Source organism: Palaemon carinicauda, chromosome 7 (genome assembly GCF_036898095.1).
Source record: "Palaemon carinicauda isolate YSFRI2023 chromosome 7, ASM3689809v2, whole genome shotgun sequence".
Classification (NCBI taxonomy): Eukaryota; Metazoa; Arthropoda; class Malacostraca; order Decapoda; family Palaemonidae; genus Palaemon; species Palaemon carinicauda.
In genome coordinates this window covers 82,499,839-82,524,218 of record NC_090731.1, presented here as the reverse complement: position 1 = coordinate 82,524,218, position 24,380 = coordinate 82,499,839, and the positions used below count along the sequence as shown (strand labels likewise).

Sequence of the window (24,380 nt, the reverse complement as noted above, 5' to 3'; positions counted from 1 at the left end):
CTCCCCTAAGGTCTCATTTCAGACACCTTCAAAAAAAGCATGTGGCTGCTCAACGCCGCCACAAAGGGAACCCGGGAGAAGTCAGGAGGAGGCCTATTGAGGGAGGTGTCGGGAGACGAGACCAAGGCCGATGACAAAAGGGACAGTGGTCAGGCCAATGACAATCCACTCCCCCTTTGAGGCTGAAAGGGGTTATCTCGATGTAGGTGCAGCTGGGCACTCCTTTGCTTTTCAACCTTCACGGAAGCAGGACCTGTGATACGTTCTCCACAAGGGAGGAGACAGAGTCCTTTTTATCAAGGGAATGAGATTGTTTGCTGTGTTGAAGTCGTCCATGGTCTGTCCAACTCCACATGAGCCCGTTGTGACAATTCAACAATAAGATCTTCATCCGTTGTGCTCCCCTTTTTATTAATTTTTTAGTAATTAGTATTGTAAATATATCTTTGTCGGTAATACTTGTCTTATTGCTGACTGGCGACCTTCCATTGTTCTTTTTTGTTCATGCCCTGAGTTCTTAAGCAAGGCCGGACTCACACGCGGCCGTAACAATACACATCCCGAAAGATCGGTCTGGTTTTTTCACGGGCAAACATGGAGAACTGTAAAGGCTAGAACTTTGTTCGGCTAGTTCGTTTTGTAACAAACAGTCCACTTCTTTTTATATGACTTCTCGGTGATTACAGCGACAGTCGATAAGCGCGTTGTTTGAATGGTCTTTCCATAGTTGTGAGATATTTCTTATGCCTCGTCAAGTTTGTTGGTTTTAAGATGTCCGATACAATTTCAGGGAAATTTTTAATCAATCGGCTTAATTCCTCTGCTTGCTCCTTGTTCAAATGAGTTAATTTCTCTTCCAAGTTCCTAATAATGGACGAATTATTCATTTGGCTTACCGCCCCTACCTCATATCTGTCATCGTCTTCCGTGGATGGAATGGTTTGCGCCATACACACCCGTGAAGATCCGGTCTTGTTTTCCCTTAAGGGTGGTTTCAGTAGGTTTACGTGTACTTTACTTTGACTTTGGAGAAGATCAGTGACTGGACCTACGTTATCGAAACCCTAGGATTGAATGATGAAGCCAGAGAACTTCAAATAATTCATTTCTGGGTTTTCGATAACGTAGGCTCGGTCACTGATCTTCTCCAAAATCCTGAATGGTCCTTGGAACTTGTTGGTGAGTGGGATACTCCTTATCGGTAAGAAAACCAACACCAGTTGTCTTACCACAAACTGCCTGTCCTTACTTTTCATATCAAACCTTTTCTTCATTATACCTAGACTCATTTTTAGGCTTTCTAAGGAAAATTTTCTTATCTCACCGATCCTTTTCCTCAAATTCTTGACTAATTCTCCATCCATTTCCTCTCGATCCTTCCATTTTTTTGCCAACATTTTAAGTGGTCCTCTTACCTCTTGTGTCCAAACACCATTTCATTTGGGCTATATCCCATGCTTTCTTGATAAACATTGCATACCTCAAATAACATCAATAGTAGTCCGATGTCCCATTCACTTCCTGTTTTATTGCAGTACTTTGTTAACATACTCTTCAGGGTTTGATGAAATCCCTCTAGTGCACCTTGGGTCTCTGGGTGATAGGCAGTAGACAGTTGTTGTTTCACATCCAACAGTTTCATCACGCCCTGAAAAAATTTTGACGTGAAATTTGTCCTCAGTCACTCTGAATGATTTCCGGAATACCAAACTTAAAAGTCTAGTAACTTCTTAGCGATTACCTTGGCACTGATGTTCCTGACAGGTATGGCTTCTGGGTATCTCGTCACTTGAGAAATCATGGTTGACATATATTTGTGACCGTTCTTCGTCCTTGGTAACTGTCTCCCAATGTTGATCATTTCCTTGCTGAAGGGTTCTCCTTGCACTTCAGTCGGGTGTAAGGGAGCTTTCTTGTTGTACTGAGGCTTTCCAGCCATCTGTCAAACGTGACATGCACGGCAAAACTGGCACACATCCTTATGCATGCTATGCCAGAAAAAGCGTTTCATAATCTTCTCTGTCGTCTTCCTTATTCCCATGTGGTCCGTCTCATGCGCTACAGCGATCACCTGTCTACTCAGCTGTGCGGGAATCAATATCTGACGGTATACACCCCATTCGGCATTCCCAGGGATATCAGCGGGTCTATGCTTCCTCATAAGCAACCCATCCTTAAGATAATAACAGGTGGGAAACTGCTGCACTTGTCTCGTCCACTACATGGTACAATAATGCTGTTAACGTTGCATCCTTCCGTTGCAATCCTATCAGCCTTCTCCGACTCACTTGTCCTACTTCTAATGCTGAATTTTCTATTTTTTTCCAAATCCATTGCTTCCTTGTCTTTCTGTTCTATTGTTCCTCTTCTCTCGGGTTCACTCGGGAGCTCTCCTCTTCCGTACCATAATGGAAATCCTCTTCTGCTGAAAACAAATCCTCCAAGTTCATCGCTCTTTCGGTTTCTCTTTCTTATTCTGCAGCCACTTTCTTCGTCATACTCCTAGTCGTCACACAACTAGGGGACAGATACGGGTAGTCCTTCTTGATTTCAGTCGTAGGACTATGTTTCTATGGTTTCTCCATTACAATGGGACAAGGCACGAACGGTGCTCCACCAACCTCATTACCCAGCAGTACTTCTAATCCTTCGACAGCCAATGAATCCTTTGTCACAAAATCAAAATGACCTGTTTCAAATGGCAAATTGGGGTAACCTCCTATTCCCTTCAAAATGACAGAATCTCCTGTGAGAGACTGTTCCACCAACGGGTGTACACCTCGAGTCACTACACTATGGTTACAACTTGTGTCGTGCAATATCTTGACTGGGATCTGTTTAATCCCATCCAGTGCGGCTAACATACCTTCATAAATATACGGTTTAAAGGTATCCACGCTGTTTGGGGTTGTCCTGTTCATAGTGTACACGTTAGCTGGCTTATTTTCCTTGTTGTCCTTTCCCACTTGTTTCTTCGTCTTCACATTCTGTGAAATTTAATTATCCTTAACCACTTGGGCGACTGCTTTCGGTTGGTTCGACCAACATTCCTTACTCATACAGCCTCTCTTGCCACACTTATAACAGTCAATATTAACCTTCTGCACGTTTTTCATGATACCTGAAGAAGGACAATTCAATGACTGTTGCTGTGGTACTATTGCATTCTGCTTTGGAACAGTACTAGCTGTACTTCTGCTCTAACTACTGAACTTGTTCACATAGTTATTACTGAACTAGTTTCCATGGTTTGGCGAATACTTGACACTTGGCCGGAACGATGGTTGAAACTTCATACCCAAGGAGGGTTTACGACTGATAATATTATGATCTTCACTCAGCTTTATTATATTTCACCTCTCTCTCTCTCTCAAGTACGTTCGAATATGTTCAAGAATTCCTCGTAAATATTGTTCCAGTACTATCAATTCTTCTAAATCAGCCATCTCTCTCACGTTAGCAGCCTCTATCCATCTCTTAAAACATCGTCGTACCTTATAAGCGTAATCCAGGAAAGTCACTTTCTAGTACTTCCGCAAACTTCAGAATCTTCATTATAACATTTGGGGGTCATCTGATACACTTGTAGCACGCTCCTTATAACTTCTTTATACTCCTCCCTCTGGTCCTGAGACAAGGCAAGACACACACTGCCTCCTTTTTCAATGAGGACACTTTGCAATAACACATACAATTTACCTTCTGGCCATTCTATCGGGATGCAACCATTTCAAAGTGACCAAAGAATACGTCGGGAGCTTCTTCTGTGAATTTTGGAATTAACCTCCGGGCGTTCATCACATTAAACACAGGATCGTGCAAAGGAGGGGTCATCTCTGTCTGCATTGCTGACCTTGCACAAGCATTCAACAGCTCCAATTCCCTTGTGTGTTGTGCTGTTTTCTCTCTCTCTTTTCCCATTATGCTATTTCTCTTGCTTCCATTTCCCTCACATGTCTGGCAATTTCTCTTGCCTCTTCTCTTTTTCTTCTCGTTCTCTCTCTCTCTCTCTCTCTCTCTCTCTCTCTCTCTCTCTCTCTCTCTCTCTCTCTCTCTCTCTCTCTTTCTTCTCATCTTGCTTCCATTTCCCTTGCATGTTTTGCGATTTCTCTGGCTTCTTCCCTCTCTCTTCTTCTTGTTCTCTCTCTCTTTCTTCCTGTCTTGCCATTTCTCTTGCCTCTTCTCTATCTCTCTTTCTTTCCGTTCTGTCATCATCTTCAACTTAATCCAATTCTCTTCTGCTGCAATTCGTCGAATCTCAGCCTCTACATTCCTTCTTGCTTTCATGCCTTCAGTCCTTAGGTCAAATGATACTAGCTTCACTACAAATTCTGCTTCAGCATTCTCCAAAAGTTTGCGAGCCGCTGTAATATCTTCTTCTGACAACTTTCCCAATTTTATCAACGCTTCTCAGGCTAGACACTTGATTTGGGCTTTAATCATTCCACTCGCTGCATGGCCACCACATGCCAGGAAATATAGAGCCACTGAGCTTTAGTTATATTAGCTTCTGACAATTCCTGAACAAATGGGTTTTCCAAAAACTCTTGCACATTTAGATGTGCCATCTTGTACTTCACAAAAAAACTATACCCCTCCCAAAAATATATCCTAACAATACACATATTCCTAACAACACTAAACTGTTCAAACCCTTAATCAAAACACAGCCCTGCTTTTACCAATATTTAAAACAGACTCGTTCTATCCCAAAAGTCTGGCCACCAAAAATATACATTACAACTGGCGAATTTCATAAATTCCCGAGCTCCAAACTCACCTGCTTATTGTTACATATATCTGTTATACTTGAAAAATACCTGAGCTCTGAGAGTAATAGCCAACTCCCAGGTGGCAATATGTATGAACACTGAATATCCAAAGGTCTCTCAAGTTACTAAAAAAAAGAAAAAAAGAAAAAAAAGAAAAAAAAAAAACCTGGGTGAATACTTTGCTTGAAATATTCTAAAACTATCTCTAACTTTGGTTCTTAGCCAGGGATTGCCAGCATACTTTACAGGAAATAAATATATTCTACAAAAGTTACACCAGCGATTCACAAGAATAAACACCAAAAATAAATCACTCGAAATATCAAATCTGAACTAAACCTTAGACTAAGACAAAAGAAAGACTCTTTGAAAATATTATACAATCACTTGTTTCACTGGAAATTAATTTATAAAAATATTTAATTTTAATAATTAATGAAAATAGTTATCACTTTATTATTTTAATGAACATACAATACTGAAATTTACATATATGTAACTTAAACGTACGTCTTTTGGTTTACACGAGGTTATCGAACATTTAAGCAAAACAAATACACTTCACTGTTTAACCTAAATCTCACAGGGACAGTTACAAAAAAAGTACTTACATTAACATACTACACTTGAATTAACATCCAAAAAGAATCTCACCAATGTTCATTTGAACAACACTATACAGGATATACATTGGGTAAAAAACTTATTAACGTTTGAGAGGACACACACTTGAGAGGAGAGAGGGGACGTGAACTTTGGCTCCTTCGAAGGGATAGACTGGGTCTGTTCTGCTGCTGCTTATGCATTCCTGGGGGCTATATATATATATATATATATATATATATATATATATATATATATATATATATATATATATATATATATATATATATATATATATATATATATATATATATATATATATATATATATATACGTGTATATATATATTTATATATATATACAGTATATATATATATATATATATATATATATATATATATATATATATATATATATATATATATATATATATATATATATATATATATATATATATATATATATATATATATATATATATATATATATATATATATATATATCTATGTATATATATATATATATATATATATATATATATATATATATATATATATATATATATATATATATATATTCAAATAAGCCCTATATTTTTTATACATTAATGTCTGGATTCTCTTAATGACCTCGGGATCAGAGCCCCAGGAGAAATCACAATAAGACAAGATCTTGTGACCGGCCGGGAGTCGAACCCTGATCCGGCAAACTTGTATAGACAGTGACTTAACCACTTGACCTTGATTATTCCAGAATCTTCCAGTTCGGCCTACTGGAAGCGTGGATAGCATGGTCTAACGGCGTAGGGTTGCCAGCGTAGTAATTTGAAGAAGGGGTGCTAACCCTGCTGCATAAGGCAACCCTCTCTCAGCTAACTCTGCTCACTGACCTCTCGTGACAATGAAATAAAGAGTAAATCTAATTCCAGAATTTTCATACACTTTCTGACCCCATGGAAACATAAATATGACGCAATCCCTTGCGCTCACAGCTCCTGTGTGTCATACAGCATAACTAAATGAGATTAAATAAGACTTCGTAATAAAAAATGAGAAATAAAAAGTTAATTATTGAAAATAATGTAAATTTACATACACTGATTTGAATGAAACTATAATTACATGAATGACGAAAGTCTTATGATTAACATACATTACTTAAACCTACATGAGTGGAATTCACCTTACGAGCAGGCTATACATCTCTTAAATACACAAATGAAATACATGAATAAAAGACTTACTCTTATGCTAGATCAGGTTTGTAAGAATATATATATATATATATATATATATATATATATATATATATATATATATATATATATATATGTGTGTGTGTATATATGAATATATATATATATATATATATATATATATATATATATATATATATATATATATATATATGAAAATACCTGTTGTATGTATATGTATGTATGTATGCATGTATACATACATATATATATATATATATATATATATATATATATATATATATATATATATATATATACATAGTTGATAGTTGGGTTCCTTTCGGGGATCGCAATTTTAGTAGAAATAAAATAGTCAATACTACTATCATCATCTTAATTCGGTAGCTTTCGACATAACTTCTGTCAGCTTTAGCCTATCTGCAATTATCATTATGTAAAATTAATAAAATTAATAAAAATCATCCTAAGTACAGTTAGGATAATATATTTCCAAAAATTGCCCAACTAGCTCTAAAATCAAACTAATCAATATATATATATATATATATATATATATATATATATATATATATATATATATATATATATATATATATATATATATATATATATATATATATAACTCAAAAGCAACAGAGCTAATAAATTGGTATACCTTCAATACAAAGAGCTGGTGTCTCAGTCGCCTAATTTGGTCATCAATTGCAGCTTTGCTAACTTTCCAAGCATGTGGATCCAAATATACTTCATCAGTACAATCTACTGATGTTTCTGTGGCCCTGCACCCATGTTCAAGATGAGCTGGATCAGAATCTGCAGGGAAGATTTGAATAGTTTTAATGGAAAAGAAATAACATTTCAATGCTGATGATAACATATGAAAGATAGTCACAGCCAACCCTGTCTAGTTACCATAATGCCACTATACAAAGAGGAGCTGGCATAAATTTATTAACAATAAGTAACTATAATACATATATTTTACATTCCAATGAACTACTCAATTGAGCGTACAGAATACATTTGCGGTTTTCTTAACCTTGTGCTTGTTGTTATTTACCAGTGAATGTATCTTTATACATATGATATCATCAGTTTGGTGGTACAGCATAGTAAGGTTCAGTCTTGTCTGATGCTTCTGATGTTTCATACACAATGCAAACTAAGAATATTACAATAAAAAATGAAATCTTGTAAAATTATAGGAGTAAAATATTTGTATTAAGTAAAGACATCATGATAAAAGAACTTCAAATTTAACACAAGATTAATTGAAAAAGGGCATATCACAACCTATTTCAAACATAAGAAAACATAATTTTGATAATGAATTTTATCATTTCGATACTTATGGGAGATTTATAGTGATATCATATTTAAAAAGAGAGATTCTTGACCTTTAGGACGAAAAAAAGAAAAATTGATTCTTATGGAACCAAAAGCGACTCACACTGTGACTGCATCGCCAGAGATCCTGTCACAGTTCTGCAGCACGCCTATCAATATCCCATACATCTTTAGTTCAGTGAGGAAATGACATTAAAAATCACTTACTATATTGGGGGTGGGGGTGGGTGTGGGAGATTCTATGAATCTTGGACTAGTATTTAAATAGTTAATTTTATTGTAAAAAAAAAAAAAAAAAAAAAAAAAAAAAGTTATTTTGATGATTCTTCACCCAGAACAAGGGCTAGTAGCAATCATCATCTAAAAACCATAACTAATCAGGAAAGCGACCTTATTTAATAATTTGTCTGTGGAGATATTATAATAGAAAATTAGAACGGGCATACCTTCGCCACCACCATTTTTGTCTGCAAGAAAACTGGCGATGTTCATGCAAGTCGAATACAAATTGAACACGATACAGCAAATAAACGTATTTGACCTTTTTGCTACCTTAACCTTTGACCCGTCACTTTCATAATCTACTCAAATTGTCCTTGGATCATGGCTAATCATCCCACCAAATTTGATGAGATTCAGTTAAATAGTCTTTGAGTTATACGAATCATAAACACACAGACATACAGTACATACAAACAAATAGACAAACTAGAATGGGCACTTGGTAGAGCGCATACTTTCGCAACTGCCACTTTTTTCATGACATCACTATATCATGTTGTATCTCACAGGATAGTCAATTGAAATATGCAAATTTTGGCAATAGTTGCATGCAAATCAGATAAAATTGGTCACGATATGGCAAAAAGACGTTTTTATTTTTTGTGACCTTGGCCTTGAATTCTGACCCAATCACTCCCAAAATCTAATCAAATTGTCTTTTGATCATGGCAAATCATCACACCATATATCATAAGATTCAGTCAAACAGTTTTTGAGTTATACGAATCACAAACACAGACAGACATGCAAATAATTAATACACAAACAAGGGTAATGACACCATATCATGTTGTATTTCACAAAATGGGCCAATGAATTATGCACATTATGGCACTAGTTTTATGCAAATCGAATAAAAATTGGCCATGATATAGCAAAAAGACAATTTTTACCTTTTCTTGACCTTGACCTTTTGACCCAATCATTCCCAAAACCTAATTTAATTCTCTTTATCTCTTGAACAATCATCCCACCAAATTTCATTAGATTCGGTCAAATAATTCTTGAGTTTTATGACTCATTTATGACCTTTTCGTGACCTTGGCCTTGACTTTTGGTACAATCACTCCAAAAATCTTATCAAATTGTCCTTGGATCATAGCCAACCAGCTCACCCAATTTCGTGAGATTCAGTCAAATGGTTTTTGAGTTGTGCAAATCACAAATACGCAGACATACAAACATACGCCTCTCAAAGTATAACCTTCCCCGCAACAAAGTTGGTGAAGGTAAAAGCAGACTATTACCTCTATCGGTATGCTTTGATAATGTTAAGTACCAATAACATCATTATTATTCAAAACCCTTCGTCAGGGATATCCGACAATGTAGTATAAACACTGACTAAGACAGAAATAATGATTATATTGAAAAGTAATTTCTAAGACATGTTTACTAGAACAATATTTTGTAAAAAGTGGAATCAGGTGTTGTAAAGTTACATAAAATATGTATCCCGTGAGAGCTACTTGTCCAGTTTACCTGAAACCATGTTATGCCCTATGCCCATCTAAGCTTTAATACCTGTTACTGGTATAGGAATTTGCAAATCATTTTCTTCAAATGTAAGCACTAAACACACTGATGCCCTTTACTTAGCCCCGTTTTTTACTAGCATTGGTGAAACAAACTGGTATAAGCGGACGAGCAGCCTGGTGGAGTAACAAGAAGTTTAGGGGGGAATGACATCCCCCCCCCCGCAAATCTCGATGAAGTCACTGGCAGCAGGGTGAAGGATTGGGTTTAAAGCAATAGACAAGATGTCTCTTCAGCTTCTACCTTCGATGCCTGGTGGATGATCTTATTGGAATCAGTAAGGACTAAGGACCGGCAGGGGTCACTTGCCTTAGTTAGATAGGCGCATCACAAGGAACTGGCTATCCTTTAGAGAATTTACCCAAGGAATCCTCAATTGATTTAATCAGTCTATGGAAAGAAAACATGACAGAATGGACCCTGGGAGTACCAGGGTGCTAAAAATCTCCCGGTTTATAAATACTAAAGAAAAATAGAAAATTGGTAATTCGAACGTTAGAACCATATATCAGATTGGAAAGTTACAGCACGCAGAGAATGAATTTATAAAATATAGTTTGGATATCTTGGCCTTAACTGAAACACATTGTAAGGGATTTGGTAAAGAATCTTAGATCAAGGCATTATATATATCTGCTCAAGAACAGATGGAGCTGGAAGAGAAGGGGTAGGAGTGATGATGACACCAAGAACATAAAAGGCTTCAACGGTAAGGAGAGCTGTAAATAGTAGATTGTTACTTGAAAAGTTTAAATCAAAGCATTGCAATATGAGTATTGTAGTTTGTTAAGCACCAACAAATGATTCCCCTGAAGAAAGGAAATATGAATATTATGATGAACAGCAGAGTGTCATAGATGAGATCCCAGAGAGAGATATGAAAATTGTAATTGGTGACTTCAATGTTAAAGTTGGAAGCAATAATCAAGGTATAGAGAATGAGATGGGTGTTGAGGGTTTTGGCAAAGTTGTAAATGAAAATGTAACACATTTTATAAGTTTTTGTTCAACAAACAATCTTGTTATTGGAGGTACTCTTTTTCAGCACAAGGACATCCACAAATATACATGGACTTCACCATGTGGCAATTACAAAAATTAAATAGATCATATAGCCATTAATAAAAAAAGAAGGAGAACTCTGAGAAATATAAGAAGCTATAGAGGTGCAGATATTGGTAGTGATCACCAGCTTCATTGATAATTCTCTGAGTGAATCTTACTCTATAGCCTCTCTATGAATTCATTGCTTTGTCAGGTTCACTGAAATTAAAACTGAAAGCACCCAACGAATATGTAAATAGAATACCTAGGTTTGTTACAACTAAGGTTCTAAAAATGATCACAGAGAAACATTTGCAATTGAATGTAGGAATCAGTTTGAAGTCTTACAGACTTTAATAGACGAAGAGCAGACAAATAATGAAGAATGGTGTGAAATTAAGAACATATATTAGTCAGTTGGCAGTGAAGTTTTGGGATATGCAGTTACAAGGAGATACTTGGGATACTATAAAAAGGAGACAAAGACAGAAATTGGTTGTTGAAAGTTTCTGAGGAAGTAATGAAAATTACAAGGTAGAGCATGCTAAGTATTCCAGTATTGATAGTAAGGTCAAAAGAAAAGCCAGCAATGACTGGAGAGAATATTTAGACAGGAAAACAGATTTTCCTGACAGAGCTATTAATTCGGGGAGTGGCTATGGTGTAAGAATTTCTCAAAAAATTATCAATGAAATCTTTACCGAGGCAAAAAAAAAAAGAAGCATATACCCATCAAAAAGAGAGATGGATCTGTTATACAAACAAAAGAAGAAAGGCAACCTTGCATGGAATACTTTAGTGAAGTCATGAATAAGAGATATGAAGGGAATAATTTGATTGATATACATGAAGCTGATGAAGACCTCGATATGCCCATGAATGAATTCTGTGTGATTGAAGTCAAAGCATTCATAAAAAAACTCAAGAGATGGAAAGCCCCAGAATGCGATGTTTAGCTACTGAGATGATTTTGGCCGAAAATGAAGAGATTCCCAGAATACTTACAAGATTATTTTGCAGAATGTGGCATGAAGAGGCCAAACCTGATGAAAGGGACCTAGAGTGTTGGTGAGAATAGCAAAAAAAAAAGATCCGACTGTTTGCAATAATTACAGAGGCATTACACTTACGTCAGTTGTCATGAAAATTTAAAGTATGCACATTCTAATGAGACTAGAGATAAAGGTTGATGAAAAGCTGAGATATGAGCAAGCAGGATTTCGAAAAGATAAAAGTTGTATTGGCCAGATTTCAATTTCAAGACATGTAGTACAGCAATATGTAGAATATATAAATCCACTTTTGATGCCATTTGTGGACTAAGAGTCTAGTGTTATTAGTTTCTCTTAAATATGTAATAGTGGCCCCAGCATTACGGAGGCCAAAAAAGGTGTAACTGAAGATATATGTACCGAAGGGGTGGTGATGGCGGTCTTGGGAATGTCTTCTGGGTTCATGGGACCTGATAATATCCCTTCAGGAAGTCGAGTGTATTGAAAACCTTCGCTTTGTGCAAGTAGGAGGTCACGTCGGCGATGTTTGGGTACGAGTAGTGATCCAGTTCTGTCTGCATGTTCAAACACCTGCAATCCCCATGGACACAGGGAGCCATCTTTCTTCAGGAGGATGTGTAAGAGTGACGACCATGTGCTGGAGGCCTCTTGGCAAAGGCCCATTTTTTCCATTTCGGCGAATGTTTGCTTGGCGACTGCCAAACGATAATGTGAGATTCTCGTAACCATAAGTGGGGATCGCAGATCCGTTGGCAGTTACTAGGTGGACGTTGGCAGATTTAGAGATACTATCTCTTGTCCTGGCAAGTGGTGTTGGCACAAGAGAATGGCAAGCACCCTGTCTTCCAAAAAATCGTATGCCTGTACCTGCACCATTTAAAAAGAAAAGATTAGTGACAGGGGAAGCCATCGCCACAAGCGATGGCCTACTTACACATTTTTTGGGCCACAGACAACTATTTGAATAATTCTTTACAGAAGCCCCAAATCTGGAATGGTGGTAGAATAACTGCAGCCCATGGGAGTCAGCAAGTGGCTGTAAAGATTTTTGGTTGGGGTGTAAGTGAGTGGTTAAATAATTGTCCTCTTTGTCAGGAGTGGAGGCATTGATGGAGGTCTAGAAAGTGGTGAAGTGGCTTTCTATGAGGCATCGACTTTGGTCATCAGGTCCTTCATGGGCAAAATATTGACATTGGGTATGGCAGTGAGTACAGGTTAGGGTAAGTGTCGTACCCAAAGGGCACGAAGTAGGTTCACCTTATGAGGAGAGCCGTCTGTGACAGGTTGCAGGTGAGTGATACTGGTCATTTCCCTGAGGGCGAGTGACCTCTTTTGGTCCCCCAACAGTTATTGAGAGAGCTAGAAAAGTCTGGCTATGCAGGCAGCTGGTGATGTCTAGTACTACTCCAGGAGGTGTTTTTTTATGGTGTCGTACTCCCCTTGCTCGCAAAGCCAATAGGAGATTTCCAGGAAAGTGTCCTCGGGGATTGCCATGAGAACATCTGCTTTTGTGCTTAACTGAGTTCTGCTCTTTATGCGAAATTGGAAATCAGCTCACTGAACCAGGCGAACGCTTCTCCTCTGGCAAAGGGCGGTAGTTTCATTGAGGCGGCGTGTGCCAAAGAGGCAGGTTCGGTGGGCAACACCTTTAAACAGTATGACACAGCAATGAGGGGGCAGGCGGAGGGAGTGGACACTCCACAGGTCACCAATGTGCGAGCGAAAAGTTAGATTCTACAAGAGATTCAATGGAAGAAGGTCATAAAAATTCAAACACATAAATTCATGAAAAAACAGACTTAAACCGGTTCTGTTAACAGTAAGGTGTAGAGAGAGAGAGAGAGAGAGAGAGAGAGAGAGAGAGAGAGAGAGAGAGAGAGAGAGAGAGAGAGAGATACAATAAAATAAAATACCGTTGTCGTGTACAAGTGTGTGTGTGTAAGACACGTGAGGTACAAGATCATTACAATAACAAGTCAGTTACTTCTAAATTACTAAAGTTAACATTCACAAACCATAAAGGAACTTTATTGTATGTCAGTAGCTACTAATTTGCCAAATGACCTTATATTTACTAATTAGAAGTTGCAAGCCATAAAAGAACTTTGTTATTACTTTTACATCTACAATATAGGTTGTAGGTTGGTAAAGGCACCACCCAACCATTGAGATACTACTGCATGCCTACACATACACCGAATAGTCTGGCCTATTTTCTTTACATTCTCCTCTTTTCACATACACCTGACAACACTAAGGTAATGGAAAAATTCTTCTTCACTAAGGGGTTAACTTCTTCCACTGTTATTGTCCAGTAGCTATTTTTCACTTGGTAATTGTAAAAGACACTCATTAGCTATGGTAAGCAGCTCTACTAGGCCATTCCAAAATCAAACCATTGTTCTCTAGTCTTGGGTAGTGCCATAGCCTCTATACCATGGTCTACAACTGTCTTGGGTTACAGTTCTCTTGCTTGAGAATAAACTCAGACACATATTCTATTGGTTTCCATATTTCTTTTCCTCATTGGGCTATTTTCCCTATTGGAGTCCTTTGACTTACAGCATCATGTTTTTCCAACTAGGGTTGTAGCTTAGCTAGTAATAACAAAAAATACTAATAGTTCTTAATGTGCCTAGTTCTCTGCCAATTATGACAGAAAAGCAATCCAGCAAGGCAGGGTCTTTTTCAAGGGTAGAGTTGCCTCCAGAGTCGCTGTATTTAGTCCTACCATGAGATTTTGTTGCACTTTTCTCATTGTGAGTGGCAGATGTCTTGAGTGCGGTTTCTCTTGAAATGCACAGTAGCTACACTGGGGATTTCACGTCAACTTGAGTGTCTGCCTATTTTGTAAATACTAACAGAATCCTGTCTAGCAGCCTTAAATCTGTAGCACATCACCCAAAGGGCGCCAACATTTGCAAATAACTCACATTACAGGGATATTTGTCTTTTTAACACTTGATTACTTGAACCAACCCTAAATTTTCTTGATAATATAATCTGATAGATCAAAATCACAATTAGGACATTTGCTTTCTGAATACATTGTAAGAAGAAATCACAGACACTTCATCATACCCGTGAATCAAGTTTAAAATCAGACCACTAAACATCTCATTCATTCTGGATTGTTAGATATACTGGCCCACTCTGAGTCTGAAGGGCAATCTTGCCCAGCAATACTGGACATATTTTTGAGAGATTTTAAAGAAGTGGCACTTGCTTCATATTCCCTACCCTTTTCTATGATTTTGCAAATGGTTATTCTGCCTTTTTTATCAATAATTCTTTGCAAAATTCATCATATTATGTATAGAGGATTGCCATTTTCATCAGTCTCTCATTAAGATCCTCCCTCTTAAAATGGCACTTGGTTGCCTTTTCTCAGAGGCACGATAGAAACTTGGCTATATGATTTCTTCAGCTTTCTGTTTTATGTTGGTGAACTCTAGGCAATGGAATTGGAAGTTAATCTGGACTGAGACGTCAACTTCACTTCCGATAAGAGACCACACACTTTGTTTGGGTCTCCCTGCTCCTCATCATTGATGTCACTTCCAATGATGTGGTACATACCCTCATCATCATGGGCGATTTTGATCCTTGTTTTCTGCTTGGTAGGGTCATCAACTTCTAAATCCTCAAGGTAAAGGGTCATTTGTACTCGGAATTCGCTGAACGGGTCCACAAAGGGATCATGGTTCCAATTCATCCAGGGGTATTTTCCACTGATAGATACCATTATGCACTGGTGTTCAGAACAATCAAGACAGTTAAAGATATGCACAAAAAAATTAGGAATCAACACACCTGACAGGTCAAGGCAAAGTACATTTCACATGTCTGGACTAGTATATGTTATGTTTCTTTATTTGGGATCACAGCATTATTTAAAAATGCCTCGCCGAAGCACATTTGATAAAAATTATATCTAAAGAGCATTGGTTCTGATTATCGGTTAATAACTTACAATATTGTCATCATACGTATGTGAAGCATTCATCGTATGAATGAGGTATTTTCTAGGCCTACAAATGGGCAAGGTGTCATAGCCGATCCAAAAGCAGTTGGCTGAGTTATAGAAAATTGGAAATGTGCAATGAGAGTGCACTGCATTTTGGTTTTATATACTTTTGCCACCATTTTTGCAAGGGAGTATAACTTTTATTGTAAGTAATATTAAGGAGCAGGATAGCCTAGAGAGATATACATTATCGAAGCTAGTAAATTTAAAGCTTCTCTTATTATATCCATCTGCAAAATATTATTAATATTATTATTATTATTATTATTATTATTATTATTAGCTAAGCTACAACCCTAGTTGGAAAAGCAAGATGCTATAAGCCCCAGGGCTCCAACAGGGAAAAATAGCCCAGTGAGGAAAGGAAAGGAAATAAATAAACAATATGAGAAATAATGAACAATTAAAGTAAAATATTTAAAAAAAAACAGTAACAACATTAAAACAGATATTTCATGCATAAGCAATAAAAAGACCTATGTCAGCCTGTTCAACTTAAAAACATTTGCTTCAAGTTTGAACTTTTGAAGTTCTGCCGATTCAACTACCCGATTAGGAAGATCATTCCACAACTTGGTCATAGCTGGAATTAAACTTCTTGAAGACTATGTAGTACTGAGCCTCATAATGGAGAAGGCATGACTATTAGAATTAGCGGCATGCCTAGTATGACGAAAAGGATGGAACTGTTCATGAAGATCTGAATGAAAAGGATGATTAGAATTAACAAAAATCTTATGCAACATGCATAAGGAATTAGTTGAACGACGGTGCCTGAGATTGATACCTAGATCAGGAATAAGGAATGTAATGGACCGTAAGTTCCTGTCCAACAAATTAAGATAAGACAAACACAATTCAATTCACGGCACAATTTTTCTTTGAAAGTGCGGATGATCTGATCCTTAGACTTAGCGTCTTAGCCCATAATATATATTATCAATTATAATCAAAATGTGAAAATTATAGGCAACTAGAGGAAATATAATACTTTGGGTGCTTCAGAATCAGGCAGAAAAAATATGAATTGAAAAAATCTGTTTACTTTCTATACAATAAATTTACCAAGAATTTTTAACTATGATATCATAAACCCTTCTTTACTAGTTCTGATGTATTTACTTTTGTAAGACACCCCTTAAGACAGACACAATGTTGGCGTCGGCAGATATGGAATATAAAGATAAGTTAAGATGAAGTCTTTTCAAGTTCGATATGGTAGAACTTTGGATAGAAACTTGAAAATGCATCTCATCTAACTGGTTCAAAATTTTGGCCAGAAATGGAAATTGCCTAAGCAATCGAGCTATAAAAACTTGAACCCTTAATGCTCAGTTTAGTTTCTCCTTAACCAATATATTATCTGAACTGCAGTAATATGGTTGTAAAATTACTCTTATCTGATATTGGACACTGTGAAGCTGTTGTTTTGGTTTTATACATAATGAAAGTATATATCCAATAAAAACTAGTTAGCGTGGTATCTCTCACCAAAATTCTCTTGACCAATTTTAAGCCATACCTGGGATACTCCTGAACTAAGAAATTGAAACCATATGGGAAAGAGGAAAAATGAGAAATAATGGGGGATGAGACTGCTGCAGGACCCTGACCGAGTAGGTAGTAGCTACCATTGTCGCTTGTGGTACACTAAAGGCGAAATATTAGATTTCCTCATCTGGTTTTGCTTCAAAGGTAATAGTACAATGAATCTCGGTTAAGATTCATAGAATAACTGTTATATGTTTATTGATATCTGACACAGCTCCAACGGTTGTAAATTAATACTGTTTGATTTTCTATTCCAGTAAAGAGATTTTGACGTAGGAAAAATCTATTTTTGGGTGAGATAGCCATGTCGTCCTGATGGAAGTTCTTTCTGGCTACTTTCTACAGTATAATATTTCTGCAATTGATATTACAAGAGAATCACAGTCAGGTATCACACTGTTCCAGCCCCCGGAAATGACTATCCGATGATATCGTGTATAGTCAGGGATGTATCCTAAGATAACCATAGATATCTGCACCCCAAACAGACCCTTACCCAGTCTAATCCACTAAGGGGTAGGATAAGTAAGGAGCCATTGCACATCCTATCACCTTCCGGCGCTCCTATACAATCCCGCTACACCATTCCACGTCGCAGCTGAGCTACTGTGAAATAGAAGCCTCCAACGAGCAAAGGGGTGGGAGAAATAGGAGGTAACGGGTGGGCCATCAGGACAACATGGCTATCTCACCCAAAAATAGATTTTTCCTACATCAAAGTCCCGTGTTTGGGCTCGAGCCATGTCGTCCTGATGGAAGTGCACCAGAGAATTATTTATACTCGGTGTGAGGCTTTACATGGAAAAACCTCCTAATAATAAGTGCTCACCACTTATATGATGAAGCATAATTATAAATTTCTACCTTAAAGTGAATCCAAAATAATCTTGATTTGGTAAATATGATAAGGTTCTAAGGGGAAAGATCTATGACCTGCAATCAACCATCCCTATGGTGAAGAACACTCCCTTTAACAGTGTGAAGTATAAATATTGCCAACATCAAGAGCGTAGTGAGTAATCATTAAGGAACAAATACTCATCTTCAAATCGATACTTAATGTGCAGTGTTGGTAGAAATTTACCATATAATAGTAAGTTTCTTGCTACTACAAGGAACTATGTCTAACAATAAAATTCATCTAACAGTGTACAAATTTTTATTTAACCAAAACATTTCAGCAAAATTTAATACTGATTCAAGTCTGTTAATTCTAAGATGTATACCCATCACACCAGCTAATTTCTTATTTAAACTATTTTTAGCAATCCAGGATAGGTAGGATTATTGTGTATGTATATTCCCTTAGAGCTGCAAAATTTTTCTATGTATTTTGTACAAAATCCTGCCTCCTTCTCACTCCTTACAACAATACATTGCCCGGCCCTTAAGTCCCGATATGGCACTTCAACTGTATTACCCAGTACACCACAACCATCACCTGTTTTGGAAGATGAAGCCAGGTGAACCCAACGCGACCTGAGGGTTGGCTCATTCGCGCACGAGCCGTAGTTGTGACTGGCTGACCGACCTGGTAGGTCAATATGTACATCTCTGGCTCACCCTCTACAGTTTTTGTGTCCTACCAGTGGAGATAGGGAAGAAGACGAACCTGGGAATTGTTCCGGCGAGGCTCTATCTACCAAGAAGTGGGAATCCCAGGGGTGGGCCAGTCAACGGCAAATTATCAGCAACAAGCTATAACAGCCATTTATGGTCAACGGCTGCCTTTCTGTAAGGAGTGCAGGTAAAACACATAGCCACTAGTTTTCCCCAATATTAGCTTAGATTAATTTTTACTTAATTTAGGTTTAGCTGGCTTTTTACATATTTTGGGCTGAGTGAGTGGGATTGTGTGTACAGATTTTGCATATAACTTCTGCTTTAGAGACTTGTCCAGTCTCTGGGTCACAGGGCCACATGTCCGACCCCATTTCAATCATTAATCATTACAAGAGACCTCGAGTCATGCATATTTTTATTGCCTTTTGCTTTGCATTCCTTTTATTAAATTTTGTTTGTTTGACTCTTTTTACTTTATGTTAAAATGTCTGTTTCTTTCTATGTAAATTTGTGCAATAAAGAAAGCTTAGGTTAATTACACCCCTTCATATTTTTACTCCTTCATTTATTTGATTATGTCATTATTAATATTTAATCTCGGGACAGTATACCCAATATTTTGAAAGGAGTAAGTCTAAATACTTTAAGAGTAATAGTGTGTTAGTAAGTGACTTAGTATTGAATCTACATGCTTCGAAGGTAAAGATCCTTATCTTAAATTTTACTTTACAACACATCACTGCTCCCATCCATTGCCATTGTCTCAATAGCTACTTAACGTGAAATTCCTGTCCAGCATCTCACTTGGGTCCCTAAGACAGAGCCGAAACAGAACCTAAGAGAGTACATGACCTCAGACCTGACAAAGCTAGAGTAGGGCATCAAATTACTTTTATTTCACGTGGAGTTTTCAGGCCTCTGGACAGAGTATAGTTTTTTTTTTTTTGCATTCAGAGTGAAGGTATGTGAACTATGTCATCTAAGTTATTAACAGGGTGTTTGTGCCTTGAGAGATAGTACTCCTTTTCCTCCCCTGCTGATCTTTGCCCAGTGACATAGGGAAACCTTCCCGGAATAACAAGTTCTCACTCAACAATTAAATAAAAAAACATTTCTCCATATGAGTGGTCCTTCGAACCGGATCCTTTACCTTTGAATGATGAAACATTAACGTAAGTCAGCTTGATTAAGCACACAGTACCTTGCTATATCACTTAAATCCACACGCACCAGCCAGTTTGTCGAATGTGTAAAGCCCAGACTTTAATTGGGAAGAGAGATTTGTAGTCATCATGATCTTTTTGTATCGACCACGAGTTTAAGGAAAGAACTAGGTAACCAGGTTAATTTGTTGCTTGAATGTTCCCTACACTTTGTTGTAGGAACTTCACTTTGCCTCTAATCCGTTGAACTAAGGATTTTGAGTTGTTCAGATGTACGTGTTTACTGCTCAACGAGAGCACCGGTGTACTCGTTCTGTCAACTAATTTTGCTATTTTAACATTTGATTTGTGACATTTTGTACCTTGGTCTACCCTCCTTTGTGTTGTTTACCTTCCCTAACTTTTCCAACTAATGTTCCCCGTATACCTAGCATGTGTACTTGTCCTACAGAGCGAATTGACACATCATAATTTTAAGCTTTCTTACAAGTAGCGTAGAAACTCAATTTCACCAAGTCCGTTTCATTCAACGTTTTTGTTCCGAGATGGGCGGATCTTGTTTATAACCCAAACTAAAGGGTTCTTATTTTTTGTTGATCGTATGTAACTTACTGCATGTTTCATTAATTAACTATATAGTTTGATTTGTAACTTCATCGTTTAAAACTTACAAGCGCGACATTGATTTATAACCCAAACTAAAGGGTTCTTATTTTTTGTTGATCGTATAAAACCCAAACTAAAGGGTTCTTATTTTGTGTTGATCGTATATAACCCAAACTAAAGGGTTCTTATTTTTTGTTGATCGTATGTAACTTACTGCGTGTTTCATTAATTAACTATATAGTTTGATTTGTAACTTCATCGTTTAACACTTACAAGCGCGACATTGATTTAAGCTTTATCCTCTGTGTGGGGAAAGTTTGTGTTCGTCCCCTTTGGAGGAAAATTGTGCTATCCTTTTCGTAAGGAGATATGTGTATATCCTCCGCATGCGGAGATTTTGCTTTGTCCCCTGCGTTGGGAAAATTGATGTGTCCTTTGCATAAGGAAACTTTGTCTAGCATCAACAAGAGGCAACGTTTGTCCTCCGTGTGAGGAGATTTTTGTGTTACCTCCATGTGAGGGAATATATCTTTGTCCATTTGTAAGTGTAGATTCATTTGTTCTTTTCATAAGATTTTTTGTTTTGTTTTGTCCTTTTAGTGAGGAGATTTTGTTTTATCTCCGCATGAGGGAAAGTTTATATTTGTTTAGCCTCTACAAGAGTGCACTTTTACATTTAAGTTATTGCCTCGTGCGACCATTTATTTTTTAATAGTTTGGCGGTCGCCTCAGAGCGCCCGCAACTGTGAAACCGTCACAACAATGTCAGCCTGACCTTTAATTTTAACTTTTAACTAAATTTTTTGTCTCATAAGGCCAGGTACTTTTTGACAATACTTTATGCTCCTCGTGAGTAGTTTTATCCCCAATTTATCGCCACGTGCGTATATAATTCAGTAATAAATTTCTTAACGTCGCGTGACCTGGGCATCGTCTGCTTTGCTGGCCCGGTCCGTTTGAATTTTAAAGTAATTTTGTTATTTACAATTTATTCGTCATTTAACTATTTTTCTCTCATCCTGAATACTTTAAATATTAAATTATATTGATTGTAAGTTTGTAAGGTTTTATGTTTACGTTCCTCGATTTTGCCATGGAACTTTGAAAATTCGGATTTACCCTTTGTTTGCTTTAACGAATCCGTTCATCAAACGTGGTCAATCCAAGATGGCGGACTTCACTCTCACCATAAACGACCCTCCACTGCCTAAGGCTGAACCGCTCAGCCCACAGGAGATTAACGCTTGGCTTAAGGAACAGGAGTTACAATTCACATTTGTTTGTGAGGACGCAAACTTAGCACTTCATGCTCTTGCTTCAGTTGATTTTCCTAGCATGGGTCCTGAAGCCGTGGGACTTTTAAAACAGTCATTGATAACGTAAGAGTTGAACTTTGCAATTACATGAATTTTTGGAGACGTCATTACGACAATCCTATTGTTAAAGTAAACTATCCCATGCTTGCTGCCTATTCAGGGAAAATTGAGATTGCTTTCAATAGCCTAATGACTCATCCTAATTTAATCATTAAACCCCATCAGTCTTGTTCTCTGTTGGCGACATCTTCAGTGACATGTCCCTTTGTAAATGCCATTAATGGTCCCTTACTGGGCACCCCTAATGTCTCTGTAGTCAATCACGGACCTAATAATTTTGCATTAATTCCCCAACCCGTTAAATCTTCAACTTTCAATACTATGTTGCCAGCACGGCACACGATTAGTAAATTTACATCAGTCCCTCCTGCTCTATCCTCATTTCCAAACCTTAACTCAAACCCCTTTGGCTGTACCGCCTTTGACAGTGTGTTCCGGAGGAAATACCATTCATTGTCTCAACATGGACCCCCCTAGTGTTGGTGACGATGCTGCCCATCCCAACCTTGTGCATGAAGGCCAGCAAAGGCCTGTACTGGTATTTTCATTCATTAAGTCCATACCATCCCATGGACCAGGGCTCTCTTTGCCTGATTGTCCCATTTTCAAGCCCGTAACTTCCACTCGAACCCGCGTTGATGCTAAAACACCCAGGTCAGAATTTGAAACCCGATCTTTCAGCGAGCCACATGATTGCAACCTTACGACTTTAGCAGTCAGGAATGAACCTTTTGCTCTGACAGTAGATTTAGCAAAAGTCACGCGTGTAGAACTTGCGTCAGAGCTTTGAGCTTGTTTACGATTAACATTGTTTGAGGACTACAATACCACGAACGTCATTTACTATTTTCATGCAGTTGTATATAGCGCCACCTTAAACTTTTATTATTTTTGCCAAATTGTTCAGCAGCATTTTCCAGGTTAATCTCTTACTTTAACTTCAAAGCGTAAATTTAAGTTTTGCCTTGACAAGTTCTTACATTGCTACTACAATTCTCCTGACAACCTTCAGGTCGTGCTGATTATAACTTGTACTTTTAATGCTTCACTTTCCAACGTTTCCCTTCAAGACGACCTCCAAGACTCTCGTGGTCAGAATTACGATGTCCAAATGCACCTAGTTTGTCGCTGTTTGTCATTTAAACTAGTTTCAGATAATTATTCATATTTTTATGCTGGGAAGGATGTAACTTTTCTCTCTTTCTCACATGTCAAATGCGAAATATTCATCACGTCAGTAACTTTCTTTGCAAGAACATTTCATGCAAAATGTTGGATGTCAGACCGGGACTGGGATTCACCCCCATAATTAGGAATTTGTCATTGGTCAGAATTGTTGCTGAACTCGACTGTTATTGGCTCACGATTTACATGCTCTATCCTTACCCCTTGGGTGGGTAGAATTGTGTACTTTACTTTTAATCCTTTGATTACCCTTACATAGCACGTTTAAAGTTAACATTGGACATTTACCTATGTTGACGCTTTCGTGAAGCATTGCCTGCGGGTTCAGTTTTCACCACATTCATACCTAACTTTAACTTGGTTGAATTTAATTAACGCTAACAGCGTTTTGTCAACTTTAAATGGGCATTGATGTGAAGAACGATTTCACTCTCTTGTTAATCTATTAGGTTTATCTTGTGCGTACTAACATGTAGTTGAATCACATTTACCGGAACTAGCACCTCTCTCCTTTTTTTCCCCCTTTATCACTAGGGTGTGAAGAATTTTTCTTCACTCTTGTTCCTTTCATATTTTAGGCACACTCCCAATATTAAAGTTACCCTTTAAACTTTCGCTCCCACACTTTATGTAATCTTTATCGAAACATCGGGAGAACTATTTTAAGCTAAATAAACTTGTTGACAATAGCGTACGCCATGTTCGTGACGTCACAGCATAGACACGCACAGCAAAAGCCTTACGCCAGTGTACAGTGGTTCTTTCCTCAAACTACATGTGTCGAGATAAATTATTACACTGGTTTTTAATATAACTTTAATACTGCTGACTTGAATGCAGCTTTTATCTCTCAGTACTAATTCAAGTCTGTTAATTTTAAGATGTATGTCCATCGCACCAGCCCATTGCTAATTTCTTATTTAAACTATTAATCTTTAGCAAGCCAGGATAGGTAGGATTATTGTAAATGAATAATCCCTTAGAGCTGCAAAATTTCTCTAAGTATTTTGTACAAAATCCTGCCTCCTTCTCACTCCTTACAACAATACATTGCCCGGTCCTAAAGTCCCGATATGGCTCCTCAACTGCATTA

At 37.4% G+C, this 24,380-nt stretch overlaps 1 protein-coding gene across 1 annotated transcript in view; it reads right to left on the bottom strand.

Annotated features, from left to right (window-relative positions):
• Nucleotides 1-24,380, bottom strand: part of Sulf1 (Extracellular sulfatase Sulf1) — an 893,213-nt gene that overhangs the window by 156,047 nt on the left and 712,786 nt on the right. The window contains exon 16 of the mRNA XM_068376733.1: nucleotides 7,250-7,407. Coding sequence (XP_068232834.1) covers nucleotides 7,250-7,407 — 158 coding nt within the window. The remainder of the gene's footprint in view (nucleotides 1-7,249; nucleotides 7,408-24,380) is intronic.